This window comes from Strigops habroptila, chromosome 22 (genome assembly GCF_004027225.2).
Source record: "Strigops habroptila isolate Jane chromosome 22, bStrHab1.2.pri, whole genome shotgun sequence".
Lineage (NCBI taxonomy): Eukaryota > Metazoa > Chordata > Aves > Psittaciformes > Psittacidae > Strigops > Strigops habroptila.
Genome location: NC_044298.2, coordinates 632,943 through 654,318, shown reverse-complemented (window position 1 = coordinate 654,318; position 21,376 = coordinate 632,943). Strand labels below are relative to the sequence as shown.

General features: G+C 65.0%; 3 protein-coding genes across 7 annotated transcripts; all 3 read left to right on the top strand.

The window, feature by feature from the left end:
- The first annotated feature begins 66 nt into the window (after positions 1 to 66).
- On the top strand, positions 67 to 11,793 carry HCN3 (hyperpolarization activated cyclic nucleotide gated potassium channel 3). Of its 2 annotated transcripts, XR_003989676.1 has the most exons (9): positions 67 to 648; positions 3,093 to 3,522; positions 3,666 to 3,827; positions 4,418 to 4,636; positions 5,246 to 5,392; positions 5,486 to 5,726; positions 6,453 to 6,617; positions 7,101 to 8,297; positions 10,696 to 11,793. XR_003989676.1 is itself a non-coding variant. In XM_030473728.2 (8 exons), the coding sequence occupies exons 1-8, from the start codon at positions 338 to 340 to the stop codon at positions 8,234 to 8,236; spliced, it is 2,811 nt and encodes a 936-aa protein (XP_030329588.1). In that variant the 5' UTR covers positions 67 to 337; the 3' UTR covers positions 8,237 to 10,102. The 2 variants fall into 2 exon arrangements, 1 of the variants encoding a protein (XP_030329588.1); XM_030473728.2 differs by lacking the exon at positions 10,696 to 11,793 and having other exon boundaries at positions 7,101 to 10,102.
- A 260-nt stretch (positions 11,794 to 12,053) lies between these two features.
- On the top strand, positions 12,054 to 14,604 carry FDPS (farnesyl diphosphate synthase). Its single transcript, XM_030473745.1, has 9 exons — positions 12,054 to 12,390; positions 12,478 to 12,618; positions 12,693 to 12,773; positions 12,862 to 12,984; positions 13,188 to 13,276; positions 13,500 to 13,572; positions 13,695 to 13,772; positions 13,849 to 13,983; positions 14,200 to 14,604. The coding sequence occupies exons 1-9, from the start codon at positions 12,253 to 12,255 to the stop codon at positions 14,398 to 14,400; spliced, it is 1,059 nt and encodes a 352-aa protein (XP_030329605.1). The 5' UTR covers positions 12,054 to 12,252; the 3' UTR covers positions 14,401 to 14,604.
- Positions 14,605 to 14,606: 2 nt separating this feature from the next.
- On the top strand, positions 14,607 to 21,184 carry RUSC1 (RUN and SH3 domain containing 1). Of its 4 annotated transcripts, none has more exons than XM_030473723.1 (10): positions 14,607 to 14,845; positions 15,506 to 17,127; positions 17,457 to 17,558; positions 18,003 to 18,079; positions 18,212 to 18,386; positions 18,503 to 18,608; positions 18,693 to 18,739; positions 19,014 to 19,992; positions 20,260 to 20,388; positions 20,616 to 21,184. In XM_030473723.1, exons 2-10 carry the CDS (start codon positions 15,579 to 15,581, stop codon positions 20,782 to 20,784), a joined length of 3,333 nt encoding a protein of 1,110 aa, XP_030329583.1. In that variant the 5' UTR covers positions 14,607 to 14,845; positions 15,506 to 15,578; the 3' UTR covers positions 20,785 to 21,184. The 4 variants fall into 4 exon arrangements, with proteins under 4 accessions (XP_030329583.1, XP_030329584.1, XP_030329585.1 ...); XM_030473724.1 differs by lacking the exon at positions 14,607 to 14,845 and adding an exon at positions 15,038 to 15,109; XM_030473725.1 differs by lacking the exon at positions 14,607 to 14,845 and adding an exon at positions 15,151 to 15,413.
- The last annotated feature ends 192 nt before the right edge of the window (positions 21,185 to 21,376 follow it).

Sequence of the window (21,376 nt, the reverse complement as noted above, 5' to 3'; positions counted from 1 at the left end):
CCCGCCCCGCCCGCGGGGTCCCGCGCTGCCGCCGCCGCCGCCGCCGCCGCTCCGGTACCACCGGTACCCCCCTCCCCATCGCCGTTGGTAGCGCAGCCCCGCTGCCTCGCACTGAGGTGCGCAACAGGAGGGCGTCTCCCCCCCCGGAGCTGCGGGCGCCGGTAACCGAGCGTTTAGCGGTGATCGAGCGGTCGCGACCGGCGAGTAAACGCCCGCCCGCCCGCCCGCCCGCCCGGGGCCGGGCATGTGCGGCGGGGCAGCGGGCAGAACGCCCGGGCAAGGGCGTTTGAAGGAAACGTGAGGCGGCGGCGGCGGTGGAGGAGGAGGAGGAGGAGGGATGGACGCGGCACCGGGCAGGAGCCCCGAGCCGCGGGAGAAGCCGCCGGTGTTGGATGGGGAAGCGACGGGAGCGGCCCCGGCTTCGCCGGTGGCGGCGGAGCAGATCGTGGCGGAGGGCGAGGCGGCGGCGGCGGCGGCAGCGGCGGCGGCGGGGGGCACGTTCGTGCAGCGGCAGCTCGGGGCCATGCTGCAGCCCGCCGTGAACAAGTTCTCGCTGCGCATGTTCGGCAGCCACCGGGCCGTGGAGATCGAACGGCAGCGGGTGAAGTCGGCCGGTGCCTGGATCATCCATCCCTACAGCGACTTCAGGTGGGACCCGCTCCCGGTCCCCGCTCCGCGTCCCGCGCGGTGCCGCTGTCCCTGGTGCTGAGCGCGGCTCCTCCGCCCGCCCCGCCCCGGCCCCGCCGCCAGCGACCGTCGGGGCAACAAGTGACGGGCACCGGGGCTCCGCAGCACCGAGCCAGGAGGACGCGGCTCCGCACCGCAACCGCGGGGCCGACCCTCCCCGGGGCCCGGGGCCGCGCAGCCCCAGCCCCTGCCCCGTCCTTGGGTTATCCCGCGGGGAGCACCGGTGACTTTCTCCCACCTCAGTCCCCCCACACCGGGCCCCGGCACTCCCGTTGGCCGGGGGCAGCCCAGCCCAACCGGGGCCCCCCGCGGCCCTGGGCGGAGGAGGAGGAGGAGGAGGAAGAGGCAGGGGCCGCCAGCCTTCCTCCACACAGCTCCCCGCTTCTCGACGCTGTTTGTCTGTGTCTGGTGAGGAGCTGCGGTGACCCCGGTGGGGACACGGGCCCCACGGGCTGCCTGCAGAGCCTGGGAGCTGGTGACAGGGGGCAGGACGCCCAGCACGGAGCCAGGCCTGGCTCACGGTGTCACCGGGATCACGGGGAGGGCTCAGGGACGGATGATGTGGGAGGAACTGGGTGTCACGGGGATGTTGAGTCATATAGGGTGGGCTTTCTCTACGGGGAATGGAGCTGCCAGGCAGTCATCTCCCGCGGCAAAGCTGTGACACGGCTGATGTCCCCAGCCTGGCAGAGCACCCCAGAGCAGCCCCTGGTACCTGTAGCCAGCTCCGTGGCCACCCGCCAGCTCCCCAGCGTGACACCGGGGGCCGCCAGCCCTCGGAGCCCTTTTCCAAGGGAAGCTGCCCCAAAGTTCGCCAGCCTGAGCTCGGCAGGAGCAGCTTGTGCAGTGGTGACATGGAGCGAGCTGGCAGGTAGACAGCTGGCGGGATTATGCCGGTGTTTATCACATTATAGGGATACATAAAGGCCGCTGAGATCAGGGCCCTGCGTGTTCGGCCTGACACAGAGCAAAGGACGGGGCTTGCCCTAAATAGCTTAAGCCTAAGGCTGAATCAGGAGCTCTGGCATCTGCAGGGGCCGGCAGCTCCCCACTCAGTGAGCAGCGCTTGGGGCACAGCGTGGGGTGCAGGAGGCAATTGCTCGGCCAGGTCAGGCCCCTTCTGCCGTGACCAGCATCTTCTTGCCTTCCCCAGCCCGTCTTGGCCATGGGCAGGAGGGTGTTGATGTGTGCGAGGCCTCCGGGTCCTGGGGGAGCCCCCGCGTTGGTGGTGACCCCTCCCTGCCATGGTGCTCCCTCTTGAAGGAGCCACGACTTCTGCTCCCTTCTCTTCCCCACCACTTGCAGAAAGCGGTGCCTGGCGAGGACACAGGGTAGGAAACACCTACCGGCTCCTTGTCGTTGCAAAGGCCCCTTTGGATCCACGAGGCCCTAAGAGTTGCCCTGAGGTCACCTTTGAGGATTTCGGGTCTTTACCCACAACCAAGGCTGGGGCTAGCGGAGGACCCAAAGGTGGGAGCTGGATTTGCTTTTCCAGGCGCCCATAAAGACTTTGAGCCCGGGAGTCCATCAAGCTGCCGCAGGAGCTGGCGCAGGCCTCGTGAAGCAGAGTGTGTCCATGCGTTTGTGTGAGGAATGAAAACGTCCCAGCCACGTTTGCATGCGAATGGGGATGCTGGGTTTCATGGCATGACCAAACACCAATAAACTGCTGCCCAGCGTCTCTTGGCTTTGCCTCCGAAGCCTCTGAGCTTGTCCGCTCCCAGAGAAAGGAGGTGGATTAAGGGGTCCTGCAGCCCCAGGGCCGAGTAACTCCTGACCAGTGCTCATGAGTAGCCCCTTTGGGGTCAGACGTGTTCCTCCCACCTGCCCTATGGTGATGGCACTTGTCTACCCTTGCTTGGCTGCTGCCCGACTCCCACATGCTACAATCCCAACAGCTTCACTGGCCTCCAAGTCCCTTGGGTGCCCCAGGAGCTCGGTGCTGGGTTTGCATAACCAGCAAAGCTTATTCTAAATCCTGCTAAGCCAGCCTGGGTGGCTCCCCATGGACGACGGGGAGATCCAGGGAGCGAAGCCCACGTCGTCCCTGAGCTTTCCACAGGGCAGACATCAAGTTTGGGGCAGGGGACATGCACTGACATTGCCTCGAGAAGAGGGAGGAGCGACAGCCAAGCTGCAGCCCTCCATTCCCACACGCATTGGGTGATGTTTGCTCCCCCAGACCCGCCAAGAGCCGGTGCAGAACTGCTCCTCCCCGCACATGTGTGTCCCAGCCAAGCAGCAGGGTGTTAGTCATGTGTGTGGGCAGGCGCGTGTGTGCGTGCCCTGAGCGCCCGTCTCTCCACGATGTGTTGGACTCTCTGACTTTGAACTTGGGGTTGCTTCTAACCGACTGTCTCCTGCTTCTCCCCGCTTCTCCCATCCCCTGTGCTCCCTCCCTGCAGGTTTTACTGGGACCTCATCATGCTGCTGCTGATGGTGGGGAATCTGATCATCCTGCCCGTGGGCATCACCTTCTTCAAGGATGAGAACACCCCTCCCTGGATCGTTTTCAACGTGCTTTCAGACACTTTCTTCTTGGCTGACCTGGTGCTGAACTTCCGGACAGGCATTGTGGTGGAGGACAACACGGAGATCATCCTCGATCCTCACACCATCAAAATGAAGTACTTGAAGAGCTGGTTCCTGGTCGACTTCATCTCCTCCATCCCAGTGGACTACATCTTCCTCATCGTTGACCTGGAGACGCAGGTGGATTCTGATGTCTACAAGACAGCGCGGGCCCTGCGCATCGTGCGCTTCACCAAGATCCTCAGCCTCCTGCGCCTGCTGCGCCTCTCGCGCCTCATCCGCTACATCCACCAGTGGGAGGAGGTGAGAGCCCCTCGGGGGTCCCCGGCCCCCGCTCAGGGCCTCACGCTGGGGATCCCTGGCTGTGGGGTACGGCTGGTCGGAGGGTTCAGAGCGCTGTCAAGGGACAAGTTTCTCTGTAGCTCCAACTCCTGCCTCTTCCCCAGATCTTCCATATGACGTACGACCTGGCCAGCGCTGTGGTGAGGATCTTCAACCTCATCGGCATGATGCTCCTGCTGTGTCACTGGGACGGCTGCCTCCAGTTCCTGGTGCCCATGCTGCAAGACTTCCCCGAGGACTGCTGGGTTTCCATCAACCACATGGTGGTGAGTGCGCTGGGCAGGGGCGATACTGGCCTTGCAGCTACAAGGAGGAGAGGATTTGGTCACACATCTCGTACTCGAAGGCTGGAGCTGCCTGGATCCATGTGCTCAGAGCAGTGGCCCTCTTCTAGTCCCAGCCTTGCCACAGCAGTGACATGGGGTAAAGGGAATCACTTTCCCATCTGAGCCCACCATGACTGCTGCTGGGGTTGAAGCAGCCAGAGGAATCCCTTGTGCCCTGCCAGGAGGAAACATGGCAGCGGGGCTCCTGCCTCCACCCCAGAGCAGTTCCTGGTGCAGGTTCAGTCCCCAGTGCCTCCTCCTGGAGCAGAGCTCTGCCCTTTGGGCTTGGACACAGCAGAAACCTTCTTTTTGGACGGGGCTTGGAGCAACTTGCTCTAGTGGAAGGTGTCCCTGCCCATGGCAGGGGATTGGAGCTGGAGGAGCTCTAAGGTCCCTTCAACCCAACCCATTCCATGGTTCTATGGTTCTCGCTGGGGCTCTGGACTCTCTGCCTTGGGGAGGTGGGGCTGGAGGGTTCAGCCCAGCAGCTCCTTCCAGCAGCGCCCAGCGCCGCTGTTCCTCACCCACAGAACGACTCCTGGGGGAAGCAGTACTCGCACGCCCTCTTCAAGGCCATGAGCCACATGCTGTGCATCGGCTACGGGCAGCAGGCGCCGGAGGGCATGACCGACGTGTGGCTCACCATGCTGAGCATGATCGTGGGCGCCACGTGCTACGCCATGTTCATCGGCCACGCCACCGCCCTCATCCAGTCACTGGACTCGTCCCGGCGCCAGTACCAGGAGAAGGTCAGTGCGATGGGTGGTGGGTGCCTGAGCACTGGGGGAAGGTGCCTCAGCATGAGTGGGTCCAGCTCCAGAACCAGCCCTGCCCTGCAGGTTCCTGCCCTGATCTCTGCCGCTCGCCCGGAGGGGTGTTCGAGGCTGCCCATTTGCAGGGAGATGCCCCATTCGTAGTGTTGGGGGTCACCTCAGCATAGTGAGGCCCCATCCTGGCCTCTGCCCTGGGGCCCACTGCATCCCAAGTGCACGGGGTTCTGTCCTCTTCCCTGGACATCACGTTGGAGATAAGGCAGAAGCTCTTCCCTGTGAGGGTGCTGAGGCGCTGGCACAGGGTGCTCGGAGAAGCTGTGGCTGCCCCATCCCTGGTAGTGTTCAAGGCCAGGTTGGACACAGGGGCTTGGAGCAACCTGCTCTAGTGGAAGGTGTCCCTGCCCGTTGCAGGGAGATTAAGCTTTAAGCAGGATGAGCTTTAATGTCCTTTCCAACCCAAACCAGGCTGGGATTCTGTGATTCTTTGACGTGGCTTTTGGGGCAGGGCCCTGGAGCAAGGGGTCTGGATCCCAGCTCTGTGGTGCAGCTTGGTTCACCCCGCGTGGCTCTGCCTTGTCCCCGCAGTACAAGCAAGTGGAGCAGTACATGTCATTCCACAAGCTGCCTGGGGACACGCGCCAGCGCATCCACGAGTACTACGAGCACCGCTACCAGGGCAAGATGTTTGACGAGGAGAACATCCTGGGGGAGCTCAGCGAGCCGCTCAAAGAGGTACGGGCAGGCACCCACTGCTGGTGACTTGGGTGCTCGCCGGGGCCAGGCTTGGCAATGTCGCTGTTGGTGACGTGCTCCTCAACCCCACAGGAGATCATCAACTTCAACTGTCGCAACCTGGTGGCCAACATGCCCCTGTTTGCCAACGCGGACCCCAACTTCGTGACAGCCATGCTGACCAAGCTGCGCTTCGAGGTCTTCCAGCCCGGGGACTTCATCATCCGCGAGGGCACCGTAGGCAAAAAGATGTACTTCATCCAGCACGGGGTGGTCAGCATCCTCACCAAGGGCAACAAGGAGACAAAGCTGTCTGATGGCTCCTACTTTGGGGGTGAGGCTGGGCTGGGGGACCTGGAGAGCAGAGGGGAGCAAGAGCTGCCGGGGGGCAGGAGCTGGGGCATCCCTGATGTTTCTTCCTGCTGCACCCTCTGCCCATCCCTTCTTGCCCAGTGCCTAAGGCTTGGCATCGACCTCATGCTGGGCCCTGGGGCTCACAAGTCCATCATCCCTGTTCTTATGGGGTGCCTTGCCAGCAGATTGGACCAGAGGGACCAGATTTCTGTCTGGCTTGGGCAGAGGGGGCATCACCCCACTTCTGGCCAGAGAGGAGGGTGGTTTAGAGCAGAGCATCTGGGCCAGTTCATAGGCTACAGGTTTGGGAGAGAAACAATTAGAGCAGCCACGGCCAGGGATGTCTCCATGGCCTGGGCAGGGAGGAAAAGGCTGTGCCCAGCTGAGGACACAGCGTGGCTGTCCAGGCTCCCAGGTCTGTCCCTCTTCATGAGCCAGGCTCTGTTTCTGTGCAGGGTGTGGGAGCACCAGGGAGCAGTCCTGTCCCCATTCCAGCTGCCCTTATCTGGGGACATTGTTGGGAAGGGGACAGATGGAATTGTTCAAGGCTGGGTTGGATGGGACTTGGAGCAACCTGCTCTAGTAGAAGGTGTCCCTACCTGTGGCAGGGGATTGGAGCTGGAGGAGCTTTAAGGTCCCTTCAACCCAACTCATTCCATGGTTCTATGGATGCATCATCCTGACGCCCAAACCTGTGTCCCTGCAGAAATCTGCCTGCTGACGCGGGGCCGGCGCACGGCCAGCGTGCGCGCTGACACCTACTGCCGCCTCTACTCCTTGTCCGTGGATAACTTCAACGAGGTGCTGGAGGAGTACCCCATGATGCGCAGGGCCTTTGAGACCGTGGCCATGGACCGGCTGGACCGCATAGGTGAGGAGCAGCCCCTGGGCCAGCCACAGCCACCCTTGTGCCAGTGGCACCCCAGCCCCATGGGTCATGGCACCCCAGACCCCATGGATCACAGCACCCCAGCCCCATGGGTGCCCAGCAATGAGGATGAGGGGGAGCACAGGGATGGAGCCTGCCTCCAGCATCCCTCTCTCCTCCCAGGAAGATCCAGGCAATGCTGTATGATGGGGGGCTGTCACCCACTCCCCTCTCCCGTATTTGCACTGGCATTGCCCAGCTGCTTGTCCTCACCCCACTACCTGCAGAGGACAAGCAGGACCACAGCCTCCAGCCTCCAACCTGGAACCTCTGGAGCTGGGTCTCCCCTGGTTTGTCCCTGCTTCTCCCTCTGCTCCACCCTGGACCCTCCCCAGGGTCTTGCTTCCCTTCCGCACACTGCTGAGGCTTTACTGCCCCTTCCCCACCACCACTTCCAATGACGCTGCTGCCTCCTCCCCAACCCAGGGAAGAAGAACTCCATCTTGCTCCGCAAGCGAGCCGAGCACAGCTCAGGCCCCATGAACAACGAAATGATCCAGCAGATCGTGAAGCACGACCAGGACATGGCGCACAACATCCAGGACCTGCAGCAGATGGCCATGGGCCGGGAGCTGAGCGGCAAGCCGGTGATCTGGGAGCCGCTGGTGCACGCGCCGCTGCAGACGGCCGCCGCCACCACCAACGTGGCCATCGCCTTGACCCACCAGCACAGCCTGCAGGCGCACATCTTCCTGCCGCCCGCCTCCATCGCCAGCCCGCTCTCCCCCGAGGCCACGCTGCTCACCAGGCAAGTGCGCAGGTCCCAGCCCAGCCTGGGGGGCTCCCGGCCCTCCTCCATGAGCTCCCCATCAGCGCCACAGTCCCACCTCCAGACGCCCGCCGCCGGGTCCCCGTCCTCGCCCATGGTGCAGCCGCTGGAGGGCGCGGGGCAGAGACCCAGCCATGGGGTGCAGGCACTGCCGCGCGCGGCACCCAAGGGGGACCCACCGCCCGCAGCCAAACAGCCCCCGGCCGGCTCCCAGCCGCAGCTCTCCCGGTCCCGCGGCGCCTCGGTGTCCACGTCGCTGTTGCAGCAGGCAGCCGGGGCCCCGTCCCCCAGCTCGGAGCAGGCGCTGCCGCCCGGGAGAACGCTCCACTACAGCCTGTCCCGAGCCACCGGCTCCCACATCTCGCTCCTGATGCAGCCGCAGCAGCTGGTGAAGCACCGGAGCATCCAGGGCCTGCCGGTGGGGCGGCTCACCCAGGACGTCCGGCTCATCTCCGCATCCCAGCCCTCCCTTCCCAATAGAGTGGCCCAGCAAGCCGATGGGAGCTCCTTGCAGCAGGGCAGGAAGTCCGCGGGAAGCCTGGCCCGCAGATCCTCGCCCTCGGTTGCCGGGCTCCTGGCCAAGCCGTGCCCGGGGATGCCAGCCCAGCCAGCACACTCGCAGCAGATGCCTTCAGGATCGCTGGCTCAACCCAGCCGCACCATGGCCGGAGCATCCACACCGCAGTCCCCGGTGTCTGCGTCCCGGCAAGCAGCAGGTCCCTCCCGCAAGGGCTCCGTGGCCTTCAGCCCCGAAGTGGAAACGGGGAAGCCCAAACTCCAATCCAACATGTGAGTCCCGGGTACAGGCAGGAGGGAGCCAGGCACCCCGGCGGCGCAGGCGGAGGGAAGACGAGGTGAGAGGCAGCACCGTGGCTGTGCACTGGCTGCTCTGGGTGTGGGGCAGCCCCTGGGTGACGAGGGGCCTCTGCCAACTGCCCCATGGGTCCCACCCGGGCTCTCCCCTTGCTCCATCACCATCCACCCTCCTCCTGGAGGCAATAGGATGGGTCAGAGCCCTCACCCCGGCTCCTGGGGAGCCCGTCGCCCCACAACTGCTCCGTGGGGTCTGTGCCCCACTGCGCTCTGCCCTCGTGCCCCACTGCTCCTCCTTGGGGCCAGGCCAGCGCTGGTGGCTCCTCCAGCTTGTCCTGGCACAGCGGGGGCCACCACACACCCGCCTCGGTCCCCAGAAAGCTCTGCCAGCACCTTCGCTTTGGGGAGAGGAGGGAGAGGGCCCAGTGCTGGGGCAGAGTGAGGGGTCCGGAACCCATGGCAGGAGCCAGGTCCCCCTCCCTGGGGCCCTGGACACAGTGCCCAGACCTGGGGGTCCCGGGCAGGGTCCCCCTGGGGTGATGACTGCCAGGCAGCAGAGCTGGGGGCAGATGGGTCTCTCATGGAGCAGCCCCTGGGTGCCTCTCCCCAGCTTGGGGGAGCATCTTGCCTCCATCAAGGGGTCCGGGTGCTGTGACCTGGTCCCTTGCCATGCTCCATCAAGGGGTCCAGGTGCTGTGACCTGGCCCCTCGCCATGCTCCATCAAGGGGGCAGCCCGGGGGTGACCCCGCTGCCTGAGGGGATGCTCAGCCTGGGCTCTGCTCCCTCCCTGCGCTGCGGTCCCGGTTCCAGGTGCCGCAGTGAGCAAAAGGGTGTCTGGAGGACATGCAGTGCCCGGGTGATGTGTGGGGCTGTGGAGCTGCCTCCCCTCACCCTTCTGGGTCTCTGTTTTGGGGGGCAGGAGCCTGGGTTCCCTATGGCCAACCCACACCACCCTTCCGGAGCCGGTAGTCAGCAATGTGTGTTCGAGCTGTGGCTCTGCCCAGCCGCTGAGCTCTGCTTACAGTATCGCTTTGGGCCACCCGTGTTACCAGTCCTGGTTAGAGTAGTGTCCCCTCCCGTCCCCGCCACGCTGCGCAAGCTGCTTCCCACTACCGGGGTCAGGAACCATGGCTTGTAGTTGTGCTCCGGGGCTTGGCTGCCATCGAGCAGGGCCCCCGTGCAGCAGGCGAGGGTCTTGTTCCACGTGGTCCTTTCTCAAAGTGAGGTCTTCAGTTCTCCCCCCTCGTGTTTTGGGACGTCGGACGATGCAGACCACAGGGCTGCTTGGGGACACCAGCCCGCAGGGCACGGCAGCCCGGCCGGGATCCCGCCAGCGCGTCCAGCGGAGGGGATGTCCAGCACTGCCTTCTTCCCATGGACCTCAGCTCTTCCCTGCCCACATCCCGCTCCATCCCCATGGTCGGTGTGTCCCCGGCAGCCCCTCGGGAAGGGGTCTGCAGCTGGGCCGTGTAGTCAGGCGTTCCCAGGCTGTGTGATGTAGATGTGTTAACCCATCCTTAGGTGTCCGCGCAGAGCCCGCGGGCTAGCCCGGACGGCACCGAGCTCAGCTCTGCCTCCGCTGGCCGGTGCCACACCAGCGGCCAGAGCCACCCCCGGTGCTCCCCGGTGTGGAGGCAGGAGGGGCCGCCGGGGGTGCTGGTGTCTCTGCGGCGTGCGCGGGCACAAGTCTAAGCCACCAAAGACCACGATCCTCCACTCTTGCACTCACGGCAGTCGATGTACAGAGCTTGTAGTTTTCATATCGCAGAGGATTTAAAAGCGTTTTTTTATTTTTGGTCGTTGTACATAATGGATTTAAATAATAAAGAGAGATTCTGAGCTGGTCCTGGGGGAGCCTCCGTCGGGGCCGGCACCCCCAGCACCCTGCCTGCCCGCGGGGATGGGATGGGGCAGGGGGGATGCTGCGCTCCTGCTCTGCGGATCCAATCCCCCTGCTCTGTGGAGCACCCTCGGGTACCCATTGAGGGGCCTCTCCCCGGCCCCCCCAGCCCTGGGCAGTGCAGTGGGAGCCCAAAGGGAACAGGTCCCCTCCTGCCTACCCCGTCTCTTTAGGCTTCGGGGAGATTAACGTTTAATCTTTAGTTATTTTCCCCTTCCATTCCTTACCCGGAGGGATGGGGAGGTTTGATACCGCCTGATTGCAGAGCAGACGCTGGGCATTAACCAGATTAAATGAAGGTCATGCAGTGCGAGATGGGCTGCTGCTGGCACAGAGCCCCCCGCGGCACAGCTCTGGGGGCACAGCTTTGCTCCGCACCCCTCCTTGGCAGCTCCCACCGTGGCCACCCGCAGAGCCCTGCAGCAGCCCCTGCCCGCAGGACGCTGGTGGCAGCCCCACCACCAGCAAGACTTAGGCTCTGTGACACACGATGCGATCAGAGCTGATTAGCAGTTTCTTTCTAATTTGATTATTTCAGATTACACCGAAGCCAGCCTGATTAAGAGCGTGTGTAACCAACAGTCCCCTGCTTCAGCGCCCTGCTGGAGGGCTGGGATGTGCTGCCAGAGCCCGGCTCTGGCTCTGCAGAGGCTGCCAGAAGGGAAAAGAGCTTTTTCCTAGAAACACAATCCCAGCCTGTGCATCTCCTGCTCAGGGCTGGGCTGCTCGGGCACCCAACACACCCGGAGGCAGGGAGGAGGCGAAGGGACCTGCTGGCTCCCAGGGCACAGCAGAGCCCGGTGCAGCGCCGCAAGGGCACTCCAGGGTGGCTCGTCCCCAAGCCCCCGCGTTGCCGGCTGCGGCGGTGGAGGGGGGGGATTAGCAGACCGCAAGGCAGAGATTAATTAAACCGGGGTTAGCGGGGATTAGGGGATTGCAGCGGATAAAGAGCAGATTGGCAATCAGCGGGGCTGGGGAGGGGGCCCGCCGTGCCCCTCGCTGCGCCCACCACTGAGTCCTTGGCCCGGATGGGTGATGGGGAACCAGCCCTGTCCCTGGCACCGGGATTCTCTCCTGTGCACAAAGGTGTGGGGTGCACCCCCCTGCACTGCACCCCCCTCCCCGTTACACTGCACAACTGTGCACACCCCCAAGCTGTCCTGCATCCCCCCATGTATCCCCCGTCTGCACCCACCCATTCCCCCCCAACTGCCCACAGCCCCCATGCAGCCCCCGTCCCCATGCACCCCCTATGCACCCCCAGTTTCCATGTACCCCTCATGCACCCACCCATGCAACCCCAGTTCCCATACATCCCCAGCCCCCCAGTCCCCATACACCCCGCCATGCACCCCTAGCCCCCATGCACCCCCCTTGCACCCCAGTCCCCATGCACCCACATCTGCCCGCACCCTACCATGCACCCCCCATGCTCTTCCAGCCCCCATATATCCACCATGCACACGCACCCCCCAGTCCCTATACACCCCCCACGAACCCCCATCTGCAGGCACGCCCCCATGCATCTGTGCTCCCCCAGTTCCCATACACCCCCTGTGCACACCCAGGCCCCGTGTACCCCTATATCCCCCCCACGTACCCCCCATGCACCCCCTATATACCCCCCATGCACCCCCTATATACCCCCCATGCCCCCCGACCTGCCCGCACCCCCCCCGCACCCCGCTCCCGCCTCCGCAGCCACGCCCCGCGCCCTCGCGCCTCGGCCGGGCCCTCGCTCCATTCTCCCCCTCCACCAATCAGCAGCATCGGTCCCGCCCTCCCCGCGCTCCTATTGGCTTAGCCTCCTTGGACTCATCCTCATACGATGGAGCGGACCAATGAGCGCGGAGCGCCGGCAGAGGCCGGGGGCCGGCTCCGTCCCCGCGCGGGGCACGCCGGGAGCTGTAGTCCTGAGGCGGACGCCGCTCCGGCTGCCCCTGCGGCTGCGGGACTGCGCGTCCCGGCGAGCCCCGCGCCCGGCGGAGGGACGGGACGGGACGGGACGGGACGGGACGGGGCGGGCTGGGGCGGGACGCGGCGCCCCGGAAGTCCGCCGTGGCCGTGGCGTGTGTTGGCCGCGCTCTCGGGCACTATGAGCGGCAGCGGGGCGCGGACGGCGGCGGCCGAGCGGGAGGAGTTCATGAGCTTCTTCCCGCAGATCGTCCGCGACCTGACCGAGGGCGGCCTGGGGCACCCCGAGGTGGGCGATGCTGTGTCCCGGTTGAAGGAGGTGAGGAGGGCGCGGGAGGGGGCCGGCGGACCCGGCTCCGTCATCGTCCCGTTCCGTCCGCGGCTGCCCGTTCCCGTCTGTCCGCAGGTGCTGGAGTACAACGGGCCGGGCGGGAAGTGCAACCGCGGGCTGACAGTACCGGCCGCCTTCCGAGAGCTGGCGGGCCCCGGGCAGCAGGATGCGGAGAGCCTCCAGTGCGCCCTGGTCGTCGGCTGGTGCATCGAGCTGGTGAGAACCGGGACGGGGATGGGCCTCGGGGGGGTCTCCCGGGGACCCCCCAGCCCTAACCCGGCCTCTTGCAGCTCCAGGCTTTTTTCCTGGTGACCGACGACATCATGGACGCGTCCGTCACCCGCCGGGGGCAGCTCTGCTGGTACAAGAAGGTGAGAGCGTTTGGGAGGCCCCTGTCCCCTGGGAGGCGCGGGGGGGGGTCAGGGTGTTTCGTGACACCTTCCTGCCCTCCTGGTGCAGGAGGGGATCGGTCTGGATGCCATCAACGATGCTCTCCTCCTGGAGTCCTGCGTCTACAGGCTGCTGAAGAAGTACTGCGGGGAGCGCCCCTACTACGTGCACCTCCTGGAGCTCTTCCTGCAGGTGAACCCGGCCCCTGCATCCCCCCCCCTGCACATGTACCCTGGGGCTGGGCTGGTCCTCGGTGTTTGACAGGTTCCTGAGCATCCTGCTCTTCCTTCACACTTGGAGAGGAGCTAAAACAGGGCTTGGGTTTTGGGGTTTTCACTGCACCGTTGGGACTCTGCTGGGGGGCTGCATGAACAAATCCTTCCATTCCTCTTCAGACTGCCTACCAGACTGAGCTCGGGCAGACGCTGGACCTCATCACTGCTCCCATTTCCCAGGTGGATTTGAATCGCTTCAGTGAGCAGAGGTAAGGAGGTGGAAGGGGACGGAGATGTGGCAGGGTGGCGCTGCTCAGAGTCCCTTCCAGACGTTGTAAGAGAGACATCTTGCCAAGCTTTGTGGAGCAAGTCTTGCTCGTGCTGTCAGAGCTTGCGGGCTGGTTTGAAGGGAGATGCTGGTCCTGGTCTGCAGAGCCCTGTTGGGAGGGGAATGCCTGGGCTCTGGCACTGAGCAGGGTTCCTCTGCCACAGGTATAAGGCGATTGTGAAGTACAAGACAGCGTTTTACTCCTTCTACCTGCCTGTGGCTGCTGCCATGTACATGGTGAGTCTTTGGTCACTGTCTTAGGACTTGCCCTTGCTGTCAAGGAGGGCAGGAGCTTTGGGAGATGGGAAAGGAAGGCAGGAACTGGAAGGCTTCATTCTTTTTTTTTCCCCCCTTCTTAGGCTGGTATTGACAGCAAGGAGGAGCATGACAATGCCAAAGCCATCTTGCTGGAGATGGGTGAATTCTTTCAGATCCAGGTAAGTGGTGGTTCCCTGTCCGTTAGTGCTTGTAAGGTGCTGATTGTGGCACTCATGTGTTTCCATCTCCATGCAGGATGATTACCTGGACTGCTACGGAGACCCGGAGCTGACAGGGAAGGTTGGCACCGATATCCAGGACAATAAGTGCAGCTGGCTGGTGGTGCAGTGTCTGCGTCGGGTCACACCAGAGCAGAGGCAGATCCTGGAGGTAATGCCACCAGATTCACAACCCCCTGAAGGAGGGGAGATGTGGTGTAGAGGGGGTGCAGTGCCCTGTGGTACACCCTGCAGCGCTGCTCTGCTGCTGCCTGGTTGTTGTGAGTGGTTGGAGGACAAGAGGTGACTCCTGATACCCGTTGAAGGAGCAGCTACGGCAGTGGCCAGATGCTGGACCTCAGCCTCACTTGGCCTGGTGTTTTCTCAGGAGAACTATGGCTGTAAGGAACCCGAGAAGGTGGCAAAGGTGAAGGAACTCTATGACACTCTGGGCATGAGGGCTGCTTTCCAAGAGTACGAGGAGAGCAGCTACCAGCGCCTGCAGGAGCTGATCAGGACGCACAGCCACCGCCTGCCCAAGGAGATCTTCCTTGGCCTAGCTCAGAAGATCTACAAGCGGCAGAAGTGATGGTGGGGCTGCCCCTTGACTGCTTGGCCTTTGCTGAAGAGGGCTGGTGACCGTGAGGGTCTACCCCCGGCTGGAACTGATGCCTGCCCCACTGTCCCGTGGGGCTCCTGCAGTGGGGTGGGATCCGGGGCTGGTTGTAGCCCGGGTTTTGGGGCAGGGGCGTTCGAGTCGCATTTGTCAATAAACGTTGATTATCCGTGTCCATCAACGTCACGTTATTGCGGCTGCATCGCTGCCGGCTGGTGGCTGGAGCCGGGGCTGGATGGGGCGGGGGGGGGGATGCGGGCACACGCGGCTCCTCCGGCTGCAGGGGCTCGGGGAGAGGCCGCAGCGCCGCCGCCTCCTCCCGGCCGGGGCGGGCCCGGGCCTGGGGCGGCTCCGGGGCGGGGCGGCGGCGGGGCCGCGGCTCCTCCTCCCGCCGCATTCGCCGCCGCAGCGCGACGAGGTGAGCGGGGCTGGGGCCGGGCGGGGGGGCTCCGGGGCGGCCGCACCCGGCGGGGCCGCGGCTCCTCCAGCGCCGGGGCCGGCGGATGCTCAGCGCTGCCCGTTCGCTGCCCGCGGCTGGCGGGCGGTGCCCGGGGCCGGGCGGTGCGGGGGGGGCTGCGGGAGGCTGCGGACGGGCGTCTCCTCGCCGGGGCCGGTGGCCGTGCCGCGGCCTTGCAGCCCCGGCGGCGCCGCCGTCCCTCGGCCGGGGCTGGCACCGACCTGGGTGAGGATTCAAGGGCGTTTTCTCCTTGGTGGCATCCTCGGGATGCTCATCACCTTCGGGAGCCGGCGGAGGGAATCCAGCCCTCCCCGCACTGGCTGCTGCTCCCTCACACCACGCTCGGGTCATGCTCTGGGCATCGGCCACCAGTGACTCGCAGCAGCCCCTGCCCGGTTGCACAGGCCTGGGCACAGTGGGGAGCTGTGGGGCAGCCGCTTGCTGCTGGGCACGTTCCCATCTCGGAACCCACAGGCTCCCACACCGACCCCCTGCATCCGGCCCTTCCCTGCTCAGGGGCTGCCGCAAGGTCACCGTCATCCCTCTCACCCTGTCTCTTCCTCTCCACGTTTGTGCTCTGCGTTCTCCCCTGCCCACTGAAGGGCTGTTTGTTGTTTGCAGGGAGCTGGATGGTCTGAAGACAGGAGCTGTGGGGCTCTCTGAGGAGCCCCAGCACCACCAGTGAGGCAGCATCATGCTGGCTCCGAAGAAAGGCCTGCTGTGCAACCTCAACCACATCCATCTGCAGCACATCTCCCTGGGGCTGCACCTCTCCTGGCACCCGGAGCTCCAAGAGACTTCTGGCTCCATGGGTGGAGGGGACCAGACCGGCTGCAGCGACTGCCCAGAGAACTGTGAGCAAGTGGATGCCAATTCCAACAATCCCTCCTTGAAATGCCGGTGTTGTGAGTCCCATCCTCAGCAGCCAGTGACGCTGGGTCTCCAGAACCAGACAGCTCAAGAGGATTTCCCCTGCCTGCATGCTGGGGAGGAGGTGGCTTCCCCTTGTGATCTGGCTTCCTCCTCCTCCTCCTCCTCCTCTGTCAGTAGCTGCTCGGATTTCAGCTTGGATGACTCCCCGGTCTCTGTGTACTGCAAAGGGTTCCCCAGAGAAGAGCCTCAATCCCTTGAAAATCAGCCCAACGTCATTCCCATAGAAGATGCCCAGGATGGGGAGTCACTTGGTGACCAGGGTGGGACATGTGATGGAAGAGATGCCAACCTCAACCCCCCAGTGCCGCAGAGACCGGCCTCCCTGACTGGAGGGAGCCTGGACAGCCTCCGCAGCAGCAGCTCGCTTGACTCTCGGTGTGATGAGACCTCTCCCAGCGTGAGGGATGCCACCAGCATCAGCACCGACCTCGACCCCAACTGCAACCCTCTGCCCGAGGCTGATGCTGCCCCCCCGGCACCGCCTGTGCCAGGGCGCTGGGATCCTGCTCTGAGCAGAGCTCCGGAGCTGCGGCCCCGGGCTGGAAGCATCCCCCCACCAGTGCCCCCCCGGCCCCGGAGGCGCCTGCAGGTTCTCAATGGGCACAGAGCAGAGCAGCCGCCTCTGCCTGCGCGGCCGGTGGAGCTGGAGCCCGGCTCAGGCGACCTCTGCAGAGACGCGGGCAAGAAAACCATCACCTCCTTCCATGAGCTGGCCCAGAAGAGGAAGAGGAATGGTGCTGGGCCTGCTCTTGCCCAGGCCAGGGCTGACCGCAGCGACTGGCTCATCGTCTTCTCGCCGGACACGGAGCTGCCTCCCCCCAGTGAGCTCCTCTCCAGCACCAAGGGCCAGGAGCCAGCCCGGCCCCAGCTCCAGCACGAGCTGCCACCGAGACCCCCCAGCTCCAGGCAGCGAGAGGTGACCACGTTCAAGGAGCTGCGGTACCGCAGTGCCTCCAACAAGCCCAGGGGCCAGCCAGCAGGCGAGCGGACAGAGGTGGGGGTATCTCAGCGTCCCTCTGCGCTCCTGGAGATGGCCTTGGGCAGCGACAGTGCAGGCTGGGTGCCACCGGTGCCTCTGGTTGGGCAGCTGATGGCACCCATGGACACCCACCAGCTGACGAGGAGGAGATCCCGGCCGGGGCTGCAGCCCATTGCGGAGGGACAGCCCGGGGACGCGGAGGAAGCGGGGCTGCCGCTGCAGAGCAGCCTTCCTGGAGAGAAGGGTGCCCCGAGTCGGAGGCTCAGGGGTCCTGGCAGCGCCCCGCGGGTGCCCGGGACAGCCGAGAGAGGGGACGGGCCCAGCAAGGAGGGTAAGAGCTTGGGTCCTGTCCGGGCACTGAGCGGGGCGGGGGGAGCCGCTCGGCGGCCGCGGCGGGGGCTGGGGGCCGGTGTGGACGGACGGGCCCCGAACTCCCCCTCCGGGGCCGCCCCGTCGAGGCGGCCCCTCCTTCCCCGCCCCGTTCCGGGCCGCGGCGGGGCCCGCCCCAACCGCTGCCCTTCAGCCCCGCCGCGGCCTGCGGCTCCATGGGCGAGCGCGGCCCGGCCGGTCCCGGCCCCGGTAACCGCGACCGGCCCGAGGAGACGGGCCCGGCCCTTCCCCCGGTAGCGCCTGACGCCGCCGCCGCCGCGCTCTCTGCAGCCAAACCCCCGCCGGCCGCCGCTGGAGCCGCCGCGGCCCCGGGCCCGCCCGGAGCGGGAAGCACGGACGGAGCCCGCCGCGCCCGCGGAGAGCAGAAGAAAGGTAACGGCAGCGCTCGGGACCCAGCGGCCGCGGGTCCGGGCGGGCTCCCGGTGAGCGGCAGGAGGCCGGGGTCGGCGGTGGCCGCTCTGGTGTCGCGGGCAGGGGCTGCGTCCCCGCCCCGTGGTGGAGCCGGGGAGCGGGGGTGCGGCGCTGCGGTTCCCCGCCCTCGCATACATCCCGGCCCGGTCCCTTGGGGACCGCGGGTCCTTCATCCCGGCATGGTTCCCATGGCAACAGCCTGGGATGCTCCTTGCGCCTTCCCAGCACTCCTCTGTGCCTTGATGTCCAGAGCTGCGGTTGGTGCCCAGCACACGGGGGGGTTCTGGGCTCAAGTGCGCACTGAAGCCGGGTCATGGGGAGCTTCTCCTCACACAATACTCCCAAATCCTCTGCGGGGCTGCTCTGAATCTTTCTTTCTGACACCTTCCCTTTGTTGTCCCACAGCCCTGCTGATCGCCATCAGCGCCGCCGTGGATAAGGTTATTGCCCACTTCAGCTCCGCACGGAACCTGGTGCAGAAGGTGAGGGTCTGGGCTGGGGTGGGCAGGAGTGAGGGCAGGAGGGGCTTTGGGACCTCCAGGGGCATCCTCCCTCCCTGCAGGCTCGGGGTTAGGTGCTGCTGTTCCCCTTCCTCTCCTCTCCTTGTGCTCCAGGCCCAGCTGGGCGACAGCCGGCTCAGCCCTGACGTGGGTTATCTGCTGCTGCACACCCTCTGCCCTGCGCTCTATGCCTTGGTGGAGGACGGGCTGAAGCCTTTCCAGAAGGATGTTATCACAGGCCAGAGGAGAAATTCCCCCTGGAGCGTGGTGGAAGCCTCCGTGAAGACAGGTCGGTGTGAGGCCCGTGCTCCTGGAGCTGTTGGCATCTCAAGGAGCCTGGAATCCTTCTCCAGCCCAGGCTGGGGGGATCTGAGCCCGGAGCGGTGACTGTTGTGTATTCCACAGGCCACAGTGCTCGCTGCTTCCACTTGCTGTGCTGGCACGTGGCCGGGCTGGCCCCGCTCCACAGCACCAGGCAGAAGTTTCATGCCTTTATTCTCGGCCTTTTGAAGTGAGTTTCAGCCCCGCTGGCCCCTGCTGAAGGTTGGAACAGAGTCCCAGGAGCTCTAACGTGGGTTCCCTTTGTCTTCTTTAGCATTAAGCAGCTGGAGCAGTGGATTTCTCACCTGCAGAAGAGCCCAGGTAAGGAGACAATGTCCAGAAGCTCCCCATCCATGTCCTTTCTTACTTGCCAGGGTATAATCAGGTACAATATGTAAACAGGTCCAATCCCAGCCCTGTCCCACCCATGGTGCTTGGCTGGGATTTGCATAGTGGGTAAGGGCATCATTTTCCATGGTGCACCCTTAATGCAGCTCTCAGCAGAAGCTCATCTGACCTGCTAGGACAGACCTGCTGGCCCTGCGAGGGCTGTGTGGGCACTTTGCAGCCCTCCAGCACTCTCTGTCTCTCGTAGGTGTCATCTCCGTGCTGTACTCACCCACGGCCTTCTTCGCCCTGAGCCAAGGCCCTCTGCCCTACCTCGCTGATGAACTGCTGCTGCTCATCCAGCCCCTCTCCGTGCTGACTTTCCACCTCGACCTGCTCTTTGAACACCACCACCTCTCCATGGATGTACGACCCTTGTCCCGCCGGCCGCAGCCACCGCTGTGTCCTGCCCATGGCTCTGCTCCTGGTCCTGGGCATCATTCCCTGGAGGGGCTCTGCAGCGCCGCAGGGGCCAGCCTGGAAAACCAGACCCCCCCTGATGCCGTGGGGAGGGCAGCGGGCGCAGGGGGCAGCCCAAGGCGCCAGCCCCAAGCTGCTGCGCTGGTCCCTGGTGCCCAGGTCGGGGCCGCTCTGCAGCAGACCCTGCAGCACGTCCTGCGCTGGGGCGACCGGCTCAGCCGCGCGCTGCTGGGAACCGACAGCTCCCCGGAGCCCCAGCGGCCGGAGCCAGGCCCTGGGGATGCTGGGGCTGGTCCTGGTGGCTGGTGGGGGCAGCTGAGCCAGGCCTCCAGGATCTACACCGCTCCCAGCAAGGAGAAGCTCCCCTTGGTCTGGTGGACAAAGCTGCGGGTGGCTGCGGGGGATCCCAGCCCTGGCCAGGCTCTGCCACCCCTGGGTGAGCCCAGCAGCACTGAGCTGCAGCTGCTTCAGACCAAAGCTGTCCTGGAGCTCCCTGCTCCGAAGCCCAGCAGCAGCACGGACACCTCTGGATCCTCCTCCCCTGAAGCCCTCATCCTGCCCGCGGGAGCTGGAGCATCCCCTGAGCCGTCTGATCCCGCTGCTGGAGAGAACGTCCTGGCATTGCCTGGTGTGAATGGGAACCAGGCAGCACCTCCTGGTCCCCGCGGTGCTGCCAGGGGCAGCTGGCTGGGCCGGCTCTTTGGGGCCACCAGCCCCTCTGCCAGGAGCTTCCCTCCCAGCCCCGATGCCGTCTCAGCGAGGTCCAGGTAGGGCCCGGTGCGGGCAGGCAGGGTGGGGAAGCAGCAAGGTCTGGAGAAGGGGTTTCCTCCCAGGCAGCGGATGCAGAGCTCACCATGGGGCTTGTTGGCTTTTGCCACGTGTCTTGTGCTGCCCCTTACCCAGGTTTTGTGCTCTCAGGGTTAGTGCATGTCGTGTGCTGCTGCCACATTGCTCAGTGGAGCTTGGCAGGGCCCTTGTCAGCTCCCACATCACCAGAACAGGCTGAGCTTGTGGCTTCCTTTGCTCTGTGGCAGGAGACCTTCGAGCTGGCTGTCACCCAGCGCCCGCGTCCTGGCTGGGGTGGTGAAGGGGCTAGCGGCTGAGAAGAACCACGCTCAGGAACAGCCAGAGGGGACCGTGTCCGACTCACCCCAGCCCTGCAGGTGATGGGGGGCACCGCAGTGTTTGGGGCTGGAAAGCTGCTGGTGGGGGTTCTGAGCCTGAGTCCTATGTGCTCTGCTTGGTGGGACATGGCGATTGAACCCACGGTCTGATGGCAGCTCCTCCTGGGGGATGTCAGTGGCTCCACACATGAGCATCCTGTGGGAGCCTCTCCCGGTGGCCCTGGGGGGCGCGGGGGGGGTGAGTCCGGATGGTGTTTGCTGTGCAGGGCGGTCCGGGCGCTGTGTGACCACACGGGCACCGCCGACGGGCACCTGAGCTTCCAGAAAGGGGACATCCTGCAGCTGCTCTCCACCGTGGATGAAGACTGGATCTGCTGCTGCCATGGAAACAGCACTGGCCTCGTTCCTGTCGGTTACACATCCCTGATTCTGTGAGGGGACCGGCTCCTGCCACGCTGTCACCACCCTCAGAGCATCACCCTGCGGGGCTCTGCCACGGCGCCGCTGCTCGTTCGCATGACGTTACCCTGTGCCATGGTGCAGACCCTGCGCCACCGCGGTGCCCGGCCCCACCACGTCACCACGGCTCCCATGTGCGACCTGCTCGCGCTCGTCTGTCCTCAGCTGCTGCCCAGCCTGCGCCAGGGCAGGGGAGGTCCCTGTCCCTGCTCACGGGCTCTGCCATGTCCGCGCCATTGTGTCCTCCCACCGCTCTGCCCCGTGCCCGGTGGCCCAGGCCCAGCCGCCAGCCCCTGCACTCTGTAAATAGTTGTACCCACAGGAACAAGCTCTATTCCAGGGGGAAAAGCTGGAAATAAAGGTTGTGACTCACGTGGCTGCGAGTGTGAATGGATTGTTGGGGGGTGGTGGTGCTGGGGCTTTGGGGAGTAATGTTCTTGTTCCCATTTCCCTCCCTGGCATTTCCACTCTCAGCTGAGGGACATCGTACCTTAATGGGAAAGGAGTTTGCCTTAAGGGGGTTTGCTTGGATTCCACACTGGGCTTGGAAATGGGTCAGGCCAGGTAG

Bases quoted from the DNA above. Each gene is read 5' to 3' on its own strand.
- HCN3 (XM_030473728.2), top strand. From the start codon at position 338: ATGGACGCGGCACCGGGCAGGAGCCCCGAGCCGCGGGAGAAGCCGCCG. The intron at 649-3,092 runs GTGGGACCCGCT...CCCTCCCTGCAG, and splicing joins CATCCCTACAGCGACTTCAG to GTTTTACTGGGACCTCATCA. The intron at 6,618-7,100 runs GTGAGGAGCAGC...TCCCCAACCCAG, and splicing joins GGACCGGCTGGACCGCATAG to GGAAGAAGAACTCCATCTTG.
- RUSC1 (XM_030473723.1), top strand. From the start codon at position 15,579: ATGCTGGCTCCGAAGAAAGGCCTGCTGTGCAACCTCAACCACATCCAT. The intron at 18,387-18,502 runs GTCGGTGTGAGG...TGTATTCCACAG, and splicing joins GGAAGCCTCCGTGAAGACAG to GCCACAGTGCTCGCTGCTTC. The intron at 19,993-20,259 runs GTAGGGCCCGGT...GCTCTGTGGCAG, and splicing joins GCCGTCTCAGCGAGGTCCAG to GAGACCTTCGAGCTGGCTGT.
- FDPS (XM_030473745.1), top strand. From the start codon at position 12,253: ATGAGCGGCAGCGGGGCGCGGACGGCGGCGGCCGAGCGGGAGGAGTTC. The intron at 13,277-13,499 runs GTAAGGAGGTGG...CCTCTGCCACAG, and splicing joins AATCGCTTCAGTGAGCAGAG to GTATAAGGCGATTGTGAAGT. The intron at 13,773-13,848 runs GTAAGTGGTGGT...ATCTCCATGCAG, and splicing joins GTGAATTCTTTCAGATCCAG to GATGATTACCTGGACTGCTA.